Source organism: Mastigoproctus giganteus, chromosome 11 (assembly GCF_048544385.1).
Source record: "Mastigoproctus giganteus isolate SK-2022 chromosome 11, ASM4854438v1, whole genome shotgun sequence".
In the NCBI taxonomy this organism is placed as follows: domain Eukaryota; kingdom Metazoa; phylum Arthropoda; class Arachnida; order Uropygi; family Thelyphonidae; genus Mastigoproctus; species Mastigoproctus giganteus.
In genome coordinates, this window is record NC_143585.1 from 148,122,887 (window position 1) to 148,146,534 (window position 23,648).

A 23,648-nucleotide genomic window follows, 5' to 3' on the forward strand; every position below is an offset into this window, starting at 1 on the left:
CTATTTATTGGTTGGATACGTTTTCTGGGCTCTGGGTAGGAAATATTCAGCTCTAATTTTTGGATTTCTTTTTCATCTTTCCATCGCTGGCATGCTCTACAGTAGGCGGGGTGCTCTCCTTGGCAATTGACACAGATCAGTTTTGAGGTTGAACATTCCTTGCTCTCATGGTCCTTAGCACCACATCGAGCACAGGCAGGGTTACCACGACAAGCTGTTTGTAAGGGGCCGTATTTTTGGCATCTAAAACACCTCAGTGGGTTTGGAATGTACATCCCCACTGGGCAGGTTAGATAGCCTGCCTTGATGGAACTTGGAGGCCGTAGGGTGTTGAATGTGAGGATAAGAACTCGGGTAGGGACGAGATTCCCATCCTTTCGTATTGATATTCTCTTAACAGCTGTCACTCCTTGGTCTTTAGCATTAGTAGAGGCATTTGATGCAAGAAAGCAAGCTTATGCAGCATCAGCCAAAAAAAAATAAAGTAAAAAAAATAAATAAAAAATAACCACTTCCACTTCACCCCTCTGTTCGTTCGAAATACCTGTCCAGCTGAGCCTTAAACTTATTTAGGCTATCAACTTCCACGACAAGGGATGGAAGTCTGTTCCACCTACCAACCACCCGCTGGCTAAAGGCAAATTTCCGCACATCTATCCTACATCTGTCTTTCCTCAATTTGAACTTATGCCCTCTCAGGTGATTATTCTGAGCAAGAGGAAGAATCCCATCAGCATTGAGCATGCTCAAACCATTCAAGGCTTTGTACACCTCTATCAGATCTCCTCGCTGGTGCCTAGTCTCCAGACACTGTAATTCACAAAACTTAAGCCTTTCTTCGTAAGAGCACCCCTTTGTTCCATTCACTAATCTTGTTGCTCTTCTCTGTACTCATTCCAGCAGCTCTACATCCTTCTTGAAATGAGGCCTCCAGGCCTGTATACAGCACTCTAGGTGTGGCCTGACCATTGCCTTATACAAGGGAATAATCACCTCCTTATCCCTGCTAGAAAAATTCCTATATATCATTGACAATACACCATGAGCTACTCTTGCAGCCCGTCTGCACTGCTCAGAGAACTTCATATCTGCCTGCACAACCACCCCCAGGTCCCTTTCATTCTCTACCACTGTCAGTGTAGTACCACAGAGTTCATACGTTGCTCTGGGGTTGCTGTTTCCCATATGTAGTACTTTACATTTGTCAATGTTAAACTTCATTTGCCACCTCTCAGCCCATCTGCTCAACCTTTCCAGATACTGTTGCAGCAGCATAGTGTCAGTAGTGTCCTTGACAACCCTGCCAACCTTCGTATCGTCTGCAAACTTGGACATTAAGCTTGATATACCATCATCAATATCATTTATAAATACAGAGAACAATAAAGGACCCAATACTGAGCCCTGAGGGACTCCACTAATAACATTAGTCCACGATGAGCAGTGTCCATTTATTACCACTCTCTGTCTTCTCCCCCTCAACCACCCCTTTATCCATAGCAGCAATTTGCTTCCAATGCCACACTGCTCCAATTTGTGCAGCAGTCTTCCATGTGCAACAGTATCAAAAGCCTTTCTAAGATCCAAGTATATAATATCAAAATTATTCCTGCATCCAGTTCTTTTGTGACTGCATCATAGTATCCAATCAAATTGGTCAGGCAAGACTTCCCCTTAACAAAACCATGCTGTGTCCGAGCTATAACTGAAGTCTTGTCTAGATGATCCTGCAGTGCTTCTTTAACCAGTGCCTCCATTAATTTTCGGGGAACAGAAGTTAAACTCACAGGTCTATAATTACTTGTGTCAGCCTTTGATCCTCCCTTGTGAATTGGGGTCACATTTGCACATCTCCAGTCCATGGGTACCTCCCCTGAGTCCAAGGAAGCTCTCATAATTATGGCTAAGGGTTTGCTTACTTCCTTTGCTGCCTCCTTTAATATAACTGGATAGATCCCATCCACCCCAGGTGCCTTTCTTGTGTTCATCTTCAACAATTTCTCCTCCACTTTACTCTCAGTTATTTCAAGATTCTCTAGCTTACTGCTAGAGTTGAATACACCTCTGGCATTCCCTTCGCTGAATAACTCCTCATGTGTGAATGTCGATGCAAAATATTCATTTAGTTTGTTAGCTACCTGAGCAGGGTCATCAACAGTTGACCCATCAATATCAAGTGGACCAATCTGATTCATCCCCTTCCTTCTAGAGTTTACATAAGTAAAGAACTCTTTGCTGTTTTTCTTTACATCCCTTGCCAAGGATCTCTCGTAATCTGCCTTCGCCTGCCTAACCTCCTTTGTAACTTGGTTACAGATCAACTTGTATCTATCATAGGCTTCTGTGTCACGTATTAATTTGTATGTATCCCATGCACTTTTCTTCTCTGCCATATGCCTCATTAGTTCATCTGACATCCATTTAGGCCTAAACCTTGAACAATATTTCTTAGTTGGTATGTAAAGCCTAGTAGCTTGCAAGATAAGTTCTTTGAATGCTTCCCATTTTGAGTTTGCTGTTGGTAATATCATCAGTTGATCCCAATGTATATAATTTAAATACTGTCTCAGTCTATCATAGTCACCTTTACGAAAGCAATACCCCTTCCCTTTACCCCTAATGGTAGTTACTTCTTTGAGTAACTCCCACTTCAGAACACTGTGATCACTGCCACCTAGTGGTTCATTTATCTGCAGATTCTTAATGCATGAAGAATCACTACTGATAATCAAATCAAGAGTATTACTCCCTCTAGTTGCCTCCCGAACATGCTGATGTAGAAAACAATCATCCAATAAATCCACAAAAGCCCTGCTAGTGTGTGAGTGACCAGCCCCCAAATTCCAGTCAATATCTGGGAAATTAAAATCCCCCATTATAAGACTCTGATTTACTGGCCCACTTTATTTCTCTGTACAGTTTCTTATTATACTCATCAGAGTCATTAGGCCTATAGCACACTCCTACTCTCAATTTTTATCTCCCAATGCTTATGTCACACCAAACTGACTCGACACTGCACTGTCCAGCGATGTCGACTGGCTTCACTTCCTTGGATTTTATGTGTTTCTTAACTAATAGCATAACCCCTCCTCCCTTCCTATCCTGTCTATCCTTTCTGTAGACATTGTACTCCCCAAATTCCAGTTCTGCATTCCTTATATCTGTGTGACACCACATCTCTGAAATCCCAACAATATCTGCCTTTGATGTTTTGAGCAATAACTCAAATTCATCAAATTCATTTACTAAACTCCTAGCATTGGTGTACACGCAAGTATACATGCACCTGTTCTTCCTCTTAGCCACCCTAACACAACCCATGTGTTTACTTGTACCCCCATGATTCCCAGCAGTCTCTGCAATATCCTGCATCTTATTTTCCAGGCTGCTGATCATTCCAATAGAAGCAGTGCAAGAATCACTTTCACCTCTGCCAGTGGCTACTGTTAATCTATTAGTCCTTGTATCCCCCCAATCTAGCAGTTTTCCGACCCACCTAACACTGCCTCGATAGCATCAGCAAACATTCTTGCACCCTTTCTATTTAAGTGTATCCCATCCCTGTAGAAGCAGTCTCTCCTGTTAACAAGTACAGACCAGGCTGAAAAAAATTCTACCCCTTGAGCTCTGCAGAATCTTTCCAGGGCCGAATTGATCGATTCAATTCGGAGATTCAGAGCAGATTTCAATCTTTCAATTCAGAGCAGATCTCTTCTTCAGAGACATGAAAGTCCCACTCTGATATAACACCTCATGAAGAATTCAGAGTTTTGTGGGGGTTACGGTGATAGTTATTCCCTTATAGATGTAGAGTTCAGGACTTTTGCTGCTTGTTTTGCATTGGAAGCTTCGACCAAAAGGTCGTCAGAACGCAGTCATTTAACGGATTTTGGTGATCCTGCCAACCCTTCTAATCCTTTCTGGATAAAGAAGGGTGACATCTTTCCGTTTGACTGCTCTCTGGTGGAATGGAGAATGAGGAAGAGTGGCATCACTGATGGTGGGGTGTCCTTCGTTCTGGCTCTTTTAATGGAGGTGTTTTCCGTGCTATCGTTTCAATTAGGTAGGGGCCTTGTTGGGGCCCCCAGAAGAAAGAGGATTTAAGTTACTCATAGGAGTAAAATAAAAATTTCAGATGCCCTAAGTACCTAATCCACCATGGAGCCCTACGAGGGGACGCCATCATACCCACGTTTCCAATAAGCTTTGATCCCGTCCCAGGACCAAAGGGAGGGAGATTACTGGAACGCAGTTGACCCTAGCAGTAAGAACCACCTGCCGACTGATCCCAGTTGGGCTGGTCCGGGACCACCCATCTTGTCAAAGCAGGGGCCAAAGTGGTGTATCAAGGCTGGGCCCCTCAACCACCAGGATCCCCCCTTTCTGAGTTTCCACAGGTCACGGTGCACGGCTGCACACGCCAGATTCCAATGATGTAACCCTGGAACCAAGGTATGGGCGTTGGCTCCCACTGATGCTAATCTGGAAGACCAGCAGCATCGTTGGGAGGTCCCCTCACCATGTACAGGTGCCCACGTCAAGGGGAGAGAGAGAGAGAGAGAGATTTTTTTTTTTTTTTTTTTTGTAGTTGTTGGCGCATAGGCTTCTGTGGCCATAATGCACCTCCGAAGGTTTTTGCAGTACTTTGAAGAGAGAGAGAGAGAGAGAGAGAGAGAGAGAGAGAGAGAGAGTCAGAAGTAAAAAGGAATTACCAAAAAAAGAGAAGAATGATGATCTCCAGCTCAGGACCCTGGGTTTGTCAAGCCCATACTCACCAGATGTGAGCCCCTGGGGTTAATGGTTTCTGAAATTCAAGAAACAAAATATTTTTCAATTATTGTTGATTCAACGTCTGAATTAGCCATGTTGATCAATTAGTGTTTATTATAAGATACATGTCACACAATCGTATCATCAAAGAACGATTTTTAAGTTTCCTTGCTATAGAACATCACAATGCTGAATATATAGAATAAACTATTTTAAAAAGATTAGGAGATTTATCAATTGCTATTAGAAACTGCAGAGAACAAAGTTATGGTAATGCTTCAAATATGGCAGGAAAGTACTGTATTAAGGAGTCCAAGCCAGATTGAAGCAACATAGTTCTACTGCATTTTATGTACCGTGTACTAGTCATTCTTTAAATTTAATTGGAACTATAATGCAGCTGAATCTTGTTCTACTGCAGCGCATTTTTTCCATTTTATACAAAATTTCTATAATTTTTTTTTCTGCTGCCAAAAGAAGATGGAATGTCTTAAATCAATATTTAGGAAGAAATTCACTAACACTGAAAAATTTAAGCGATATAAGATGGTCTGCTAAGACTGATACTGTCTCAGCTCTTCAAAATGGTTATTAATTAACAAAAGATGCCTTAATTAATTTATCAAGCGAACATGCAAGATCAGTAGCACATCTAGAATGTAGTAAATTAATAAAAAAAAAATGTTGAGTATGAAACTGCATTATTTACTGTCCTCTGGAATAAAATATTAAATAGCTTAAATATTTGTTTATGAGTGATCGACTTCTGATTAGTTTGAGCTTGTGTGGATTTTTTCATTTCTTGATAATGATGTTGAAATCAATTTTATAATGCTGGATATGTTTTTCCTGTTTCCAGAGAGGATATCATCTGAAGTGTGCAGTGCGTTCCTCACCACAGCTAGAGTAGTTTGGCATCTTTGCCAAGCAGTCAGTATGGTTGTGTATAGTTTGTCCACAGTTGATGCAGGTAGACATTCCTCTATAGACAGTTCGGAGTATCCCAAACTTCTGCTACTTAAAGCACACTGTAAGACGTTTGGAATGTATAGCTAAATATGACAATTCAGATAGCCTGCTTTGATTGTTGCTGGTGGTTTAGAATTATCAAAAGTAAGAATTATGGTTCATGTAGGTACCATAATCCTTACTTTTAATTCTTGTACTCTCATTATCTTGTAATATTTATAACTCTTTGAATTAAAGTGTTTGCTTTAATTCATCATCAGATAGTTTAAAAAGGTCCTATTCAGTGATAACTCCACTTGGTGTACTAAAAGTAGCATGTGGGGAGACAGTACATAGAATCCTTTCTAATATAAATTAGAAAGGATATAAATTAAATAAAAAAATATAAATTCTAATATAAATTAAAATAAAAAAAAAACTAAAGTAAAAAAATACTATAGTTTTTTTTTTTTTTATAGCCATTCAGATAATTAGTTGCTACCTGCTTCTTCTAACAGGTCTCCTGATATTAATCTATGGACAGTGTTGGGATATCCTGTTTTCCTTTCTAAGTACTTTTATATAAGGAAAGGTAAAAGCTTACCAATGGCCTGGTCAGTTATTGAATGCAAAATGAGAAATATGGGAGTGGTAATTTTCTCCATTCTTTCTTTTGTTGCTTTACATTTGGATCAACTGATGCTGCAGTTTTTTTTGGTTTTTAGAATTCATTTGTTCCTTTCAGCCCAAGGATTACTTTAGGTTTAGGATTTAGAAGGAAAGGAGCTACTTTTCCTACTAGGTTTCTGACTGCATCATAGAGAAGCAGGAGCAGTGTCACAAGGTGACCAAGCAGCTGAGTTAGTTAGTACTCAAAAAATAAACAGAAAGGTGAATTCCCTTCTTCCTGAGCACTTGTCTACTTCTCGTAGTGAAAAATCATTACTTTTCATTATAAAATAGAGAAAACTGTATTGGGAACAAAAAAAGAAGTGAAAATCACCTTCTAAAGAGAGATTGCTTTAATACAAAACACTGGATCATTTGGTAATGGAAATGCTTGGCACCAGGGCCGAATGGAGAATAAAATGTAATCTTACCATAATCGCTATATTAAAAATATATATATATATATATACAATTATCTAAATGATCTTACGACAAAAAAAAAAAAAAAAACACACTGCAATAAAATTATTACATAATAATACAAATTATGCCAAATATCACTATAAAAACCAAAGAAAGCAGTTATTTACATTTTCCAAAGAATATCTTCTCTATAAATACATACATTTAAACATTTTACCTGAAATCTCACTAGTAGTATTTCTGTAGCAAGATGCAAGTGGAGAATAAAAGGCATCCTCATCATAATCATCATCATCATCATCAAAAAATCTATAATTGTCCAGATACTCTTGTGATGAGGAATCTTGATGACTCATTCCTTCATCATCAGCAAAATCATCATCTTCCTCACAGCGGCCATCTGATTCATCATCACTCTGAGAGAATGAATCCCTGTCCTCACCCATGAAATCTGCAAGCTTGTAACCTTTTTAAATAACACATAAAATTTGCTTTAATAAGAGTGAAATGAATGCATTTTTATTACTAATTTTGCCACAAATGTTTATAAAATATGTTATTATTATTAGTCGTAGTAAATACATTTATTTGCAAAGCAGTTTCATCCCTAAAGGGTGTACATAGTAGGTTAAGATCCAGACACGATATAACTTAATATAATATATAAATTATAACTTAAAAAAAGGGTAAACTGCAGCCATTATCAACCCACTGCAGGATGGAAGCCTCCTCAACAATTCATGTTGAGGGAAATGGACCATAATCTGCCATGCTGGTCCAGTGCAGGGTTGGCAGATCGACCATATTTAGCAGTCAGGGGCTTCAACCCCGGTCTACTCAAAGAGCGTGTGCTACTGCACTCCTGCTCTTGACCACTCGGCTACAAAGGCCTTTTAATTATAACTTACATATTCTTAATTCTGGGCATATGAATGGTCAAGGAAATACACAAATTGATATTAAAACAATTAATTAAAGCTTATTAGAGTTTTGGATTAAATAAAGTTGGAATGGGCACGAGAATGGCAACAAGAGTAGTGAGGGGGAACAAGAGGGTATTCTTACCAAGAAAGCCTTCCATTTTGCAATTTTCAGCACTGGTAAATTTGGCACCTACAAGGAGGTCTGATTGAGGTGCTTAAGACTTTGAATGGATTGAATAAGCTAAATGCTGAGGACACCCTTTCATTTCCTCAGACAATACTAGGGAACATACATTTAAACTGAGGAACAATTTACATGATATGTGTTGTTGTTGTTATTTGGTTTTTAGGAGCATTTAGGGCCATATTGCTCCGGGGATATGCGGTGGTCATTCCCTGACCTTTCCACATCCTCCATATTTGGTGGTCACGGGCAACATGATATATGTGCAGAAATTCTCTTTTGGTAGTTGATTGTTGGGACAAATTTCCATCTCATGCTGTGGAAGTGAATAGTTTGAATAAGGAGGACCTAAATAAATTATTAGTTGGGTTGCACAGGTGATGTGGGGAAGGATTTGTTTTTATTGATGCTGTATGAGCCTACTTTCTTGCATCATTTGTCACTACTAATACTAATCTAAGTTATCTCTGGATTCACTTACCTTGAGTTATCAAGATTCTATTATAAATAAGTGACTCTTTTCATCTTCTCTGTGTGTGTGCGTGTGTGTGTGTGTGCGTGTGTGCGTGTGCGTGTGTGTGTGTGTGTGTGGTGCATACAAGTTGATGTTAACATGTTTATTTAAATTTACTAAATAAGTTATATATTTTTCTATATGCAAGCCTCTACTTCAATTTCAAGACTATTGAAACTTTCCAAAACTATATTAGGGAATCATCCAGCCAACCCAGAAAGTTTTGAAGACATGCACATGAAAGACAGAATAAGAGAAACTTGAATAGGCAGTTATCCCTTGTTCACTAGTAAAAAAGATGCATTTAAGGGAGTGTATTTCAATTGTTAACAAGCAGAAAATTTTTGCTGGCTGGTGGTCCCCAAAACTTTTATTACCATAGTTTTGAGGACCACCAGATTTTATTAGATTAGCATAGTGCAATGTCAATTCCTGGACATTCTTACTAAGCAAATATATCATTGAGCTATAAAGATATATTTCTTGAAATAATAATTGAAATGTTAGTAGGAAATCATTCCATGAAGTGAGAACTAAAGTGCGAAATATGGGTAAAAAAAAAGAGAGACAGATGCAGTATCTTTAGTGTGTTAAAGGCAAGCACATCTACTGATATTAATAAAAGGGGCCACTTTCATGGAACACCGCTGTTTAGCTCAAAAGCAGAAGAGATGGCTTAACACTTTCCAGGAAGAATAAGGAACATGCAATTGAATTAAAAAGGTTCTGAAATCATCCACTGAGGGTCAATTAATGGAAGTGTCATTATGAACTAGGCAGTGAATGATGAAAGCGCTCAGTTTATGGCATGTTAGCAATTCTAATTGTGCTGCAGTGTTTAATTATTTATTCTGTGTAGTATTCCTTTATCTAATGTCATGTTAGTATTTAAACAATGACAAAAGAAAAGGTGTCTGGAAATGAGAAATGAAATTTAAAGAACACTGATTTGTTTGCAAAGCTAATGTCAAACCAAATACTTTTAATTTGACTAAGATTGATGACAAAATGAAATCAGAACTTGGCTGATTTCATTTTATCATCAGTTCAAACTTTCCCATTTTCAAGTATGACAGGATGAAGTGTTTGTGAATTATCTAATCAGTGAACAAAAGTTAAACAAAAAAATCAAAAATTAAAACCAGCCAAGAAAAAGAAAAGATCAAGTAGCTACTAGAGACGGTCATGTTCAAAGAGACGAGGCTACTAGAGATGGTCGTGTTCAAAGCCGCTAAGTGGATTTTTTTTATTTATTGATTTGAAATTATTGTTTTTCTAAAACTTCTGATTTAAATTTAGTAGTATAACATTATTTTGTGATTTTCTGATTAATATGGTGTATTTATTCTTTACTCGGCCTTGTAATTGCATAAAAGTATCGGTAAAGGTTTCCACGTGTTTCAACTCCGTTACCGTTCGTAATTTTCCCGCCTTTGTGATAGGATAGTTATATACCGTTAGCAGTTAAATTGTACGTTTAAATAAATACATATAACGACTTAGATTACAAACGTAATATAATTAATTATATTTAACATAATTAATAACATAACATAATTAATTATAATTAATTAATTAATTAATAGAATCATGACTCAGACCAGAGCAGCAAAGCAAAAGGCTCAAGCTAATGGAAGTGCTGTGGCTCAGAGCAGAACTGAGGGGGGCAGTTGTCCTCTGACTCACAGCCTTATAAAATGCACTGTTTGCTTGATGTTTGCAGAGCAATTGGGTACGGGACATGATACTGCCAAGGGGGATGTCTTTGTGTGTGCGCGATACAAGGAGTGTATCGATATCAGGCAACAACTCGGCGTTCTTGGGGGCCTATATGAGAGCTTGAAGGACAGGGTGGATGCCCTCGAAGAAACTAAATTGAGGGGCCCATCAAGCTCTCAGCTGCCCACATCAACGCCAGAGCTTGCACTTGGGCATCGCATGACACAGAGACAACCCCCAAGGCAGAATGCGCTGGTCCCGAAGGAACTAGTAGTTGATGGTGACTCTATTGTCAGGGAAACGGGGAACATGCTTTGTAAAAAAGATAGGTGGAACAGGACCAGGGTATGTCTGCCAGGCGCAAAGGTTGATGACGTTGTAGAGCGAATATCATCTTTTAAGGGCACAAAAGGTGATATAGTTGTACACGTTGGCACTAATAATATTAAGAGTAGGAGACCGGCAGAATTACTTAACAAGTACAGGTCACTGTTGAACAAAAGCCGAGAATTAGGGTTGAATTTGAATGTGTCTGCAATTCTGCCCAGACACGATAGGAGGGAGTATATGATGAGAGCCTTGTCGATCAATTCGGCCCTGGAAAGATTGTGCAAAGCTCAAGGGGTAGAATTTTTTTCAGCCTGGACTGTACTTGTTAACAGGAGAGATTGCTTCTACAGGGATGTGATACACTTAAATAGAAAGGGTGCAAGAATATTTGCTGATGCTATCGAGGCAGTGTTAGGTGGGTCGGAAAACTGCTAGCTTGGGGGGAGACAAACACCAATAGATTGACAGTAGCCACTGGCAGAGGTGAAAGAGATTCTTGCACTGCTTCTATTAGAATGAGCAGAAGCCTGAAAAACAAGATGCATGGTATTTCAGAGACTGCTGGGAGCCATTGCAGTACAAGTAAACACATGGGTTGTGTTAGGGTAGCTAAGAATAGAAACAGGTGCAGGTATACTTGCGTGTACACCAATGCTAGGAGTTTAGTAAATAAATTTGATGAATTTGAGGTATTGCTCAAAACATCAAAGGCAGATATTGTTGGGATATCAGAGACGTGGTGTCACACAGATATAAGGGATGCAGAACTGCAATTTGGGTAGTACAACGTCTACAGAAAGGATAGACAGGATAGGAAGGGGGGAAGGGTTATGCTATTAGTTAAGAAACATAAAAACCAAGGAAGTGAAGCCAGTCGACATCGCCGGACAGTGCAGTGTTGAGTCAGTTTGGTGTGACATAAGCATTGGGAGATCAAAATTGAGAGTAGGAGTGTGCTATAGGCCTAATGACTTTGATGAGTATAATAAGGAACTGTACAGGGAAATAGAGTGGGCCAGTAAATCAGAGAGTCTTATAATGGGAGATTTTAATTTCCCAGATATTGACTGGAATTTGGGGGCTGGTTACTCACACACTAGCAGGGCTTTTGTGGATTTATTGGATGATTGTTTTCTACATCAGCATGTTCGGGAGGCAACTAGAGGGAGTAATACTCTTGATTTGATTATCAGCAGTGATTCTTCATGCATTAAGAATCTGCAGATAAATGAACCACTAGGTGGCAGTGATCACAGTGTTCTGAAGTGGGATTTACTCAAAGAGGTAACTACCATTAGGGGTAAAGGGAAGGGTTATTGCTTCCGTAAAGGTGACTACGATGGACTAAGACAGTATTTAAATTCTACACAGTGGGACCAACTGATGATGTTACCAACAGCAAATTCAAAATGGGAAGCATTCAAAGAACTTATCTTGGAAGCTACTAGGCTTTACATACCAACTAAGAAATATTGTTCAAGGTTTAGGCCAAAATGGATGTCAGAGGAACTAATGAGGCATATGGTAGAGAAGAAAAATGCATGGGATACTTACAAATTAACACATGACACAGAAGCCTATGATAGATACAAGTTGATATGCAACCAAGTTACAAAGGAGGTTAGGCAGGCGAAGGCAGATTACGAGAAATCCTTGGCAAGGGATGCAAAGAAAAACAGCAAAGAGTTCTTTACTTATGTAAACTCTAGAAGGAAGGGGATGAATCAGATTGGTCCACTTGATATTGATGGGTCAACTGTTGATGATCCTGCTCAGGTAGCTAACAAACTAAATAAATATTTTGCATCGACATTCACACATGAGGAGTAATTCAGCAAGGGGAATGCCAGAGGTGTATTCAACTCTAGCAGTAAGCTACAGAATCTTGAAATAACTGGGAGTAAAGTGGAGGAGAAACTGTTCAAGATAAACACAAGAAAGGCACCCGGGGTGGATGGGATCTATCCAGTTATATTAAAGGAGGCAGCAAAGGAAGTAAGCGAACCCTTAGCCATAATTATGAGAGCTTCCCTGGACTCAGGGGAGGTACCCACAGACTGGAAATGTGCAAATGTGACCCCAATTCACAAAGGAGGATCAAAGGCTGACACAAGTAATTATAGACCTGTGAGCTTAACTTCTGTTCCAGGAAAATTAATGGAGGCACTGGTTAAAGAAGCACTGCAGGATCATTTAGACAAGACTTCAGTTATAGCTCAGACACAGCATGGTTTTGTTAAGGGGAAGTCTTGCCTGACCAACTTGATTGGATACTATGATGCAGTCACAAAAGAACTGGATGCAGGGAATAACTTTGATATTATATACTTGGATCTTAGAAAGGCTTTTGATACTGTTGCACATGGAAGACTGCTACACAAATTGGAGCAGTGTGACATTGGAGGCAAATTGCTGCTATGGATAAAGGGGTGGTTGAGGGGGAGAAGACAGAGAGTGGTAATCAATGGACACTGCTCATCGTGGACTAATGTTATTAGTGGAGTCCCTCAGGGATCAGTGTTATGTCCATTATTGTTTTCTGTATTTATAAATGATATTGATGATAGTATATCAAGCTTAATGTCCAAGTTTGCCGACGATACAAAGGTTGGCAGGGTTGTCAAGGACACTACTGACACTATGCTGCTGCAACAGGATCTGGAAAGGTTGAGCAGATGGGCTGAGAGGTGGCAAATGAAGTTTAACATTGACAAATGTAAAGTACTACACATGGGAAACAGCAACCCCAGAGCAACATATCAACTCTGTGGTACTACACTGACAGTGGTAGAGAAAGAAAGGGACTTGGGGGTGGTTGTGCAGGCAGATATGAAGTTCTCTGAGCAGTGCAGATGGGCTGCAAGAGTAGCTCATGGAGTATTGTCAATGATATACAGGAACCTTTCCAGCAGGGATAAGGAGGTGATTATTCCATTGTATAAGGCAATGGTCAGGCCACACCTAGAGTACTGTATACAGGTCTGGAGGCCTCATTTCAAGAAGGATGTAGAGCTGCTGGAACGAGTACAGAGAAGGGCAACAAGATTAGTGAATGGAACAAAGGGGTGCTCTTATGAAGAAAGGCTTAAGTTTTGCAAATTACAGTTTCTGGAGACTAGGCACCAGCGAGGTGATCTGATAGAGGTGTATAAAGCCTTGAATGGTTTAAGCATGCTCAATGCTGATGGGATTCTTCCTCTAGCTCAGAAAAATCACCTGAGAAGGCATAAATTCAAATTGAGGAAAGACAAATGTAGGATAGACGTGCGGAAATTTGCCTTTAGCCAGCGGGTGGTTGGTTGGTGGAACAGAGTTCCATCCCTTGTGGTGGAGGTTGATAGCCTAAATAAGTTTAAGGCTCAGCTGGACAGGTATTTTGAACGAACAGAGGGGTGAAGTGGAAGTGGGGTTTTTTTTTTTTTTTTTTTTTTGGCTGATGCTGCATAAGCTTGCTTTCTTGCATCAAATGCCTCTACTAATGCTAATGCTAAAAAGTATTTTTGGAAATATAGCCATAATTATTCAAAATTGGTTTTATTGTATGGCCAGCATAAGAAGGATGTTTAACAAAAGTGCAGTGCGTCAAACTAAATTTTTTTTAAAAAAAAGTGGCATTCATCACTTTTATAAATGGAAAAGCCTTGATATAAAATGTGATGAATATTCTTCCAAAAAGTATTTTTCATAAAAAAAAAAACTACAACAATTTTTGGAAGTTTCACTAGTGGACAGGTTAGTGCAGTGGTTTTCAACAGTGGTTTTGCTGCAACAATTCCAGGGGTGCCACTTAATTTGGGTTTAAGTTACTTAATCTTATTATTTTTTAACTTGATATGTTTATTTCATTATAAAACGATATACAGTATCTTTTTAATTTTGTTGTGATCTATAACTTAGTACCGTCTATATAAAGAATAAAATTATTATATACTATATACATATAATTTGTATTATGAAATATAATTTTTATAATTATATTATTGTATTAACTATCATATAACATATATATATTTTTTAATATTATATACGCAGTGTGCAGTAGTATAGACTAAAGCAATTTTTTGGCTAAAGTATATATATATATATATATATATACACAGAGAGAGAGAGAGAGAGAGAATCGGATGTAACAGGCAGAAAATTGAATAGATTAAGTAGAGGTGCTGCAAAATAAAATAAATTACTTAGGGATGCCGTTATTAAAAAAAGGTCGAAACCACTGGGTTAGTGCTATTGCATCATTTTTTACGTAGTGAACTATTGAAATAGATAAATTGGCATCATTTTAATTATATCTCATATTGTGAAAACCTTTACATGAGTTTCCATGATACTGCACTACCTTGAATAAGTAGCGCTTCACCAATGGAGAAGACTGATGTTACTTATTCTCGGCACTATTCAGACAGCACAGTTTCAAGGCCCACTGGGTGGGTAGGTACTCTGGTGTTGCAATAGTGACAATCTAGTTATGAAGTATAACTCCACAATATAAGAAATGCCTGATGGTGTACAATCTTTTTTTCTCTTAAATCTTCACTTTATCAACACTGAGTTCAGTGTTGTCATTCGAGGTGAGTGGACGCGCTTAGTCAGGGCTCCTCAGTTAAGTGGTTTACTTTTGGATAGTGCTTTTAAATATTTGATTTATTTAGATATTGTTGGATTATTTTGTTATAGGTTTTCCTGTAACAGTTTGATTTTAATAATATTATAGATATAATTTTTTAAAGTTAACTTTCATTGATATTTATTTAATTTTATAATGGTAGTTACGAGATCTGCCTTAAACACGTCACAGGGTATCGTGACTCACACGGAAATAGCCGATGGCGATTTACGGGTGAGTAATGATTTAATCTGTTGTGGAACCTGTGGAATGTTTTCCAAGGTCGACCTGGTGACTAATCCTACCTCACCTGGGGATTCTTTTCTTTGTGATCGATGTAAGGAGTGCACCGATCTTAAATTACAATTTGGTGCACTGATGGAACAATTTGAGTCCCTGAAAAAACGGGTGCTTGCCCTCGAGAATAATGCATCTGGGAGCTTGTCAGGGACTCAAGGCTCCAGCAATCTACCAAGTGATGCACATCCGATTCGAGACTCAAAACAGAAAAACCAAGTGCAAACTACTCTGGTTAAAAAGGACTTTGTTTTATTAGGAGACTCCATTGTCAGGGAAACGGGGAATATTTTTTGTAATAAGGATAGGTGGAGTAGAACCAGGGTATGTCTGCCGGGAGCAACTATTGATGATATCACCAATAGATTGTCAGATTTTAAAGGGGGTAAAGAGAATATTATTATTCATGTGGGGACTAATGATATTAAATGTACACGATCTGACGATTTGTTGGTAAAATACAGGACCATGCTGAGGAAATGTCGCGAGCTAGGCCATAATGTCTATGTGTCTGCAATTCTGCCCAGAAACGATAGGAGGGGTTATATGTTAAGAGCCTTGTGGATTAACTCAAGACTTGAAGGAATCTGCAAGGCTTTAGGGGGGGAAATTTCTATCAGCATGGCCCACACTTGTAGGTAGAAGGAATTTGTTTTATAGAGACGGGATACACTTAAACAAAGGTGGTGCAAAGGTTTTTGCCAGTATTATTGAGGATACCTTAAAGGTTCAGGGAAACTGCTAGTTAGGGGGGATGTGGGTAATATTGACACGCGTTTATCTGATAATATTGGTCAAAGTAACTCTTGCACATACCTTAAGAGTTCTTATCTGTTACCCCAACTGGACGTATTATCTAGATGTTCTGGGGGCAGAAATGTTTCATGTGAGCAGGTAGCTAATATCAGGGAAGAGAGCTTAAAAAACTTCAAGGGTTGTGTTAGGGTTGTTAAATATACAAGAACTGTAAATCTTTATTGTTTATACAGTAACGTTAGAAGTGTCGTCAATAAAATGAGCGAATTCGAACTGCTGGTTAAAACAAGTAACGCGGACATAATAGGGCTTACAGAGACGTGGTGCCACCTGGAAATTGGGGATGATGAGTTTAAGTACGGCTTGTATAATGTATTTAGGAAGGATAGGGGTAGATAGAAGGGGTGGTGGGGTAATGCTTCTTATCAGAAGCAGCCTGAGTGCGACGATAGCTTTCCTGGATTCAGACATTTCACATGCTAGTATAGAGTCTGTATGGTGTGAGATAGTTGGAAACAAAGGTATAATGCGAGTAAAAGTAATCTACAGACCAGGTGATTGTGAAGATTATGACAAAAGCCTCTACATGCAAATGGAATCGGTAAGTAAGCCTTATTATGGGTGATTTCAATTTGCCTCTAATTGATTGGAGTAAATGGGAAGGAAATTCAACATGGGGAACAAAATTTTTAAATCAACTAGATGACAGTTATTTGTATCAACATGTCAGGGAAAGTACTAGAGAAAAGAATATCCTAGACCTCATCATCACCCATGAATCAGATGACATAACAGGGCTGACAGTAGAGGAACCAGTAGCAGGAAGTGATCACGGAGTTCTACGGTGGATGATGACGAGAGAGGTAGCAGTAGTAAAAGCTAAAGGCAAAGGAATGGGTTTTAATTTCCGAAAAGGAAATTACGATGCCTTAAGGTACTACATGGCCTCTATTAACTGGGTAGATATCGCACAGAGAATGAATACATTTGAACTGTGGTACACTTTTAAAACATTAATCACAGATGCCTTGAATGCGTATATACCATTAAAAAAATACTCCATGAGGAGGGTTCCAAGTTGGATGAATAGTGAAGTTGCCACATTACTTGAGCAGAAAAAGGTGGCATGGAAAGGTTACAGAGCAATAAAAAGTACTGAAGCCTATAACAGCTACAACAGTGCATCCAGTTGATATAGATGAACAGTGCACTCTTGAGTCAGTTTGGTGTGACATAAGCACTGCGAAAGCAAAAATAAGAGTAGGAGTGTGTTATAGACCTAATGACTCGAATGAGTACAATGAACAATTGTACAGAGAAATAGAGTGGGCTAGTAAATCGGAATGTCTTATAATGGGCGATTTCAACTTCCCAGATATTGACTGGAACTTGTGGATTGGTCACTCATACACTAGTCAGACTTTTGTGGATTTATTGGATGATTGTTTTCTGCAGCAGCATGTTCGAGAGGCAACCAGAGAAAGTAATACTCTTGATCTGGTTATCAGCATTGATCATTCATGTATTAGGAATTTGCAGATAAAAGAACCACTAGGTGGCAGTGATCACAGTGTACTGACGTGGGATTTACTTAAAGATTTAATTACCATCAGGGCTAAAGGAAAGGGTTTTTGCTTCCGTAAAGGCGAGTACAGTGGTCTCCGACAGTTTTTAAATTCTGTACAGTGGGATCAACTGACGATGTTACCAACAGTAAATTCTAAGTGGGAAGCATTCAAGGAATTAATCGTGGATGCTACTAAAAGTTTCATACCTATTAAGAAATTTTGTTCAAGGTTTAGGCCTAAAGGGTTTTAAAATGAACTAATGAGACTCGTAACAGAGAAGAAAAATGCATGGGATGCATGCAAATTAACACGTGACACAGAAGCCTATGATAGCTACAAGTTGATCTGTAACCAAGTTACAAATGAGGTTAGGCAGGCGAAGGCAGATTACGAGAAATCCTTGGCAAAAGATGCTAAGAAAAACAGCAAGGGTTTCTTTACTTATATAAACTCTAAAAGGAAGGGGATGAATCTTATTGGTCCACTTGACATAGATGGTTCGACTGTTGATGATCCTGCTCAGATAGCAAACAAACTGAATGAGTATTTTGCATCTACATTCACACGTGAGGAATTATTAAGGTTTGAAAATGGCAGAAGGTTATCAAATTGTAGCAGGATACTTAATGATTTTGTAATAACTGAGAGCAAAGTGGAAGAGAAATTGTTGAAGTTAAACGTAAGAAAAGCACCTGGGGTGGATGGTATCTATCCAGTTATATTAAAGGAGGCGGCAAAGCAACTAAGCAAACATCATCATCATCATCATCAGCCATTTTCAATCCACTGCAGGATGAAGGCCTCTCCAGCAACTTTCCAGTTGCTTCTGTTTTGAGCACTGGACATCCATTTACTACCCACAAACTCATGAATTTCATCTATCCATCTCCGCCTTTGTCTTCCAGGTTTTCTTCTAGCTCCTCTTGGATACCATTCTGTTATTTTCTTAGTCCATCTGTCATCATGTCTTCGAGCTATGTGTCCTGCCCAAGACCATTTTAGTTCTTTAGTTTTGATAAGAATGTCCTTTACTTGAGTTTGTTGCCTAATCCATGTGTTTCTCTTCTTATCTAACAGTCTTATTCCCAATATGATTCGTTCCATTCTTCGCTGTGTGGTTCTCAGCTTCTCTTCCATTCTTTTGGTGAGTGCCCAAGTTTCACTTCTATAAGTCATGGTGGGGAGTATACATTGGTCCATTATTTTACGTTTCAGACAAACTGGGATATTGCTCTTCAGTATGTGACTATATTTCCTGAATGCTATCCATCCAAAATTTATTCTTCTCTTGACTTCCAGCCATTTATCATTATTACAGCTAATAACTTGTTCCAGATAAGTATATGACTCCACCTTTTCAATTACTGCTCCTTCAATCATTATTTCCCTTTCTGTGGCATACTTGTTCATCATTACTTTTGTTTTAGCCATATTCATCTTTAGTCCAAAATCCTTACTAGCTGTGCATAACTGATTAAGATTTTCCTCTAATTCTTTGGGATCACGGCTTATGACCACAATGTCATCTGCAAATCGCAAATGGTTTAGGTACTCTCCGTTCACATTGACTCCTTTCTGCGACCAGTCTAATCTTCTGAAAGCTTCCTCAAGGGCAGCAGTAAACAGCTTCGGAGATATTGTGTCTCCTTGTCGAACTCCTTTCTCAATTTTAAATTTCCTACTGTCTTTGTCTAGTCTAATAAAGGAGGTAGCACTCTCGTATATTTTCTTCAAAATCATAATATATGGGGTATCAATGCCTTGTCTTTCCAGTGCCCGAAACATTGCCTTATGCTGTATGGAGTCAAATGCCTTTTCATAATCCACAAATGCCAGGCATAATGGTGTTTTATATTCATTTGCTTTCTCCATTAGCTGTGATATTACATGAAGGTGATCCATAGTTGAGAATCCTGTCCTAAAGCCAGCTTGCTCTTTCGGTTGATTCTCATCCAGTATTCTTTCTAATCTGTTAGTAATGACCCTTGTGAACAACTTGTAGATGTGGGATAACAAGCTAATTGGTCTATAATTTCCAATTTCTGATTTATCTCCTTTCTTATGCAGCAAAACTATGATTGCATTATTCCACTGCTTAGGCGTCACACCTTTTCTAATGCACTTTGTGAAGAGCCTTGCCAGTTTTTGTGTTATGTCTCCTCCTCCCAATTTTAACAACTCTACAGTAACTTCATCTTCCCCCGGGGCTTTCTGATTCTTCATTTTCTTCAATGCATGTTCTACCTCATCAGGAAGAATATTGGGTATGTCGTATGTGTTGCTACTTTGAAATCCATCTTCCCCACTGCTGGCATCATTCCCCTGCTCCTTGTATAATTCTCTATAGTAGTCTTCTGCTATTTGAATTATGCCTTCTCTGCTGTTTATAAGTACACCATCACTATTCTTCAGTTAACCCTTAGCAAACCCCTTAACTAAGCAAACCCTTAGCCATAATTATGAGAGCATCCTTGGACTCAGGGGAGGTTCCCACGGACTGGAGATGTGCAAATGTATCCCCAATTCACAAAGGGGGATCGAAGGGTGACACGGGTAATTACAGACCAGTTAGTTTAACTTCTGTTTCGGGTAAAATAATGGAGTCCCTGGTTAAAGATGCATTGCAGGATCATCTAGACAAGACTGCAGCAATAATTCAGACACAGCATGGGTTTGTTAAGGGAAAGTCTTGTCTGACAAATTTGATAGGATATTATGATGTGGTTACAAAGGAACTGGATGCAAAAAATAATTTTGATATCATATATTTGGATTTCAGAAAAGCTTTTGACACTGTTGCGCATGGAAGACTATTGTACAAATTGGAGCAGAATGGTATTAAGGGTAAGTTGCTAGAATGGATAAAAGGATGGTTAAGTGGGAGAAGACAGAGGGTAGTAATCAATGGGTGCTGCTCTTCTTGGACTAATGTTATTAGTGGAGTCCCACAGGGTTCGGTGTTGGGTCCACTGTTGTTTTGTATATTTATCAATGATATTGATGAAGGAATATCAGGCTTAGTGTCGAAGTTTGCAGATGGTACAAAAGTTGGCAGGGTTGTTAATGACAGTAATGGCAATGTGCTACTGCAACAGGATCTAGATAATTTGGGCAGATGGGCTAAGAAGTGGCAACTGAAGTTTAACCTTGACAAATGCAAAGTACTGCATATGGGTAGAAGTAACCCCAGAGAAACATACCAACGGTGTGGTACTACACTTAAGGTGGTAGAAAATGAAAAAGACCTGGGAGTAATTGTGCAGACAGGCTGCCAGGGCAGGTCATGGGGTTTTGTCAATGATATATAGGAATTTTGCTAGCAGGGAAAAGGAGGTGATTATCCCTCTGTATAAGGCAATGGTCAGGCCATGCCTTGAGTACTGCGTACAAGTCTGGAGGCCTCATTTTAGGAAGGATGTAGATTTGCTTGATCGTGTACAGAGAAGGGAAACAAGATTGGTGAGGGGAATGAAGGGATCCTCTTATCAAGAGAGGCTTAAGTTCTGCAAATTGCAGTGGCTGGAGACTAGGCACCAGCGCGGTGATCTGATTGAGGTGTATAAGGCCTTGAATGGGTTCAGCACGCTGAATTCTGATGGGATCCTTCCACTTGTTCAGATTACGAACCTAAGGGGGCATAAATTCAAATTAAGAAAAGACAGATGTAGATTGGATGTGCGGAAATTTGCCTTTAGCCAGCGGGTGGTTAATTGCTGGAACAAACTTCCATCTGTCGTTGTGGAAGTTGATAGGTTGAATAAATTTAAGGAGGAACTAGACAGGCATTTGGAGGGAATGGTGTGATTTTTTTTTTTTGGCTGATGCTGCATAAGCTCATACATTTGCTTTCTTGCATCACATGGTACTACTACTACTACTACAAGGTGATGTGTAATAGAGCCACAGAAAAGGTTCGACAGGCAAAGGCAGTTTATGAGAAATCACTAGCAAACAGAGCAAAGAGTCGAGATAAAGAATTCTTCACATATATAAATGCCAAGAAGAGCAGGACAAACCAGATCGGACCTTTACGTAAGGGAAAGGGGACAGTATTAAATACACCAGCTGCCGTTGCAGATGAACTCAACAGTTATTTTGCATCGATATTTACAAATTAAAAACCTTTTGTGGCAATGGGAAATTGTGGGAGCGAAGTTAAAAAATATGTAATTAACGATATTGAAATTTCGCAAGATTATTTAATGAAAAAACTTTCGAGCCTACAGACCAGTAAGGCTCCTGGAGTTGATGGAATATACCCTATAATCTTAAGGGAGGCGGCAAGCGAGTGCATTGAGGCTAATTATGCGAGCATCACTAGACTCTGGGGAGATTCCCTTGGATTGGAAAAGTGCAAATGTATCTCCCATACATAAGGGTGGCTCTAAAAGTGAAGTTGGAAATTATCGACCTGTCAGTCTGACTTCAGTAGTAGGGAAAATCATGGAGGCAATGATCAAGGGTGGAAATCAGGATCATTTGGATCGAATTGAAATTCTCAAGGATACTCAGCATGGTTTTGTAAAGGGAAAATCATGTTTAACAAATCTGGTTCGCTATTTCGAAAGGGTCACTCATGAGCTGGATTTAGGGAATAATTTCGACATTGTTTATTTAGATTTCAGCGAAGCTTTTGACTCAGTCCCACATGAGCGGTTGCTTTATAAGCTGGAACAGGTTGGAATCACTGGGAAAATCCTTAGATGGATAGAAGGATGGCTTCAGGGCAGGCGGCAGAGGGTTGTGATAAATGGATATTCCTCAGATTGGGTTGATGTAAGAAGTAGGGTTCCCCAAGGATCAGTATTAGGGCCACTGTTGTTTTTAATTTTCATAAACGACATTGATGAAGGGATAGAGCGCGTGATGTCTAAATTTGCAGTTGATGTTAAAACTGGTAGAGTAGTTAACGATCACTGTCAAGCTGAGCTTCTTCAGAGAGACCTAGATAGACTTCAGGAATGGTCAGAAAAATGGCAGCTATGCTTTAATCCAACAAAGTGTAAGGTATTACACCTGGGAAACAGTAATCCCAAAATAACTTATTCACTTGGTGGAGTTCAACTAAACCCAGTACTGGAGGAAAGGGCCTTGGGTGTTACGATACGATCAGACATGAAATTCTCTGAGCATTGTAAACAGGTTGCAAGGAAGGCCCATGGTGTCCTATCCATGATCTATCGAACTTTTGCAAGTAGAGATAGGGACGTGATAATCCCATTATATAAGGCTTATGTTAGACCACACTTGGAATACTGTGTTAAAGTATGGAGACCGCACCTAAAGAAAGACATCGAGCTTCTTGAAAGGGTGCAAAGACGGGTAACTTGCCTAGTGAGATCAGCAAAGGGGTGTCCTTATGAAGAAAGACATTGAATATGTGGGTTGCAGAGTTTGGAAACTAGACATCTTAGAGGAGACTTGATTGAGGTGTTTAAGGCTCTGAGAGGCATCAGTAAAATGAATGAGGACGAAATTTTCAAGATTATAAATGATGCTAGAACTAGGGGACATAAATTTAAGTTACGGGGGGAAATGTTTAGATTGGACTGCAGGAAGTTTTATTTTAGCCAGCGAGTTATAAATTACTGGAATAAGTTGCCTTCATGGGTGGTAGAAGCCGACAGTCTGGGGAAATTCAAAGGTCATCTGGATAGTACTTTCGGGTAAGGGAAGCACATAGGATAATAGGCTTAATTTCCTTTTTTTTTATTAATTATTATTATTTATTTTTTTTTGTTTTTATCATTGTTTTGTTCAGATTTTTTTTTTTTTTTTTTTTTTTGGCTGGTGCAGCATAAGCCATAGGCTTTTTTGCATCATGTGGCCATTACTAATACTAATACTAATAGTATAGACTAAGGCAATTTTTTGGCTAAAGCCTCAAACTACATGGAAGTTTTACTAGCAGCCAAGTTGGTGCTATTGCACCATT

General features: G+C 39.0%; 1 protein-coding gene across 3 annotated transcripts in view; it reads right to left on the reverse strand.

Moving 5' to 3' along the window:
• LOC150078508 (rho GTPase-activating protein 39-like) overlaps nucleotides 1-23,648 on the reverse strand; it is a 789,750-nt gene that overhangs the window by 299,870 nt on the left and 466,232 nt on the right. For all 3 annotated transcript variants that reach the window (XM_090385235.1, XM_090385234.1, XM_090385233.1), the window contains exon 8: nucleotides 7,031-7,279. In XM_090385235.1, the coding sequence (XP_090241361.1) occupies nucleotides 7,031-7,279 (249 nt within the window). The remainder of the gene's footprint in view (nucleotides 1-7,030; nucleotides 7,280-23,648) is intronic.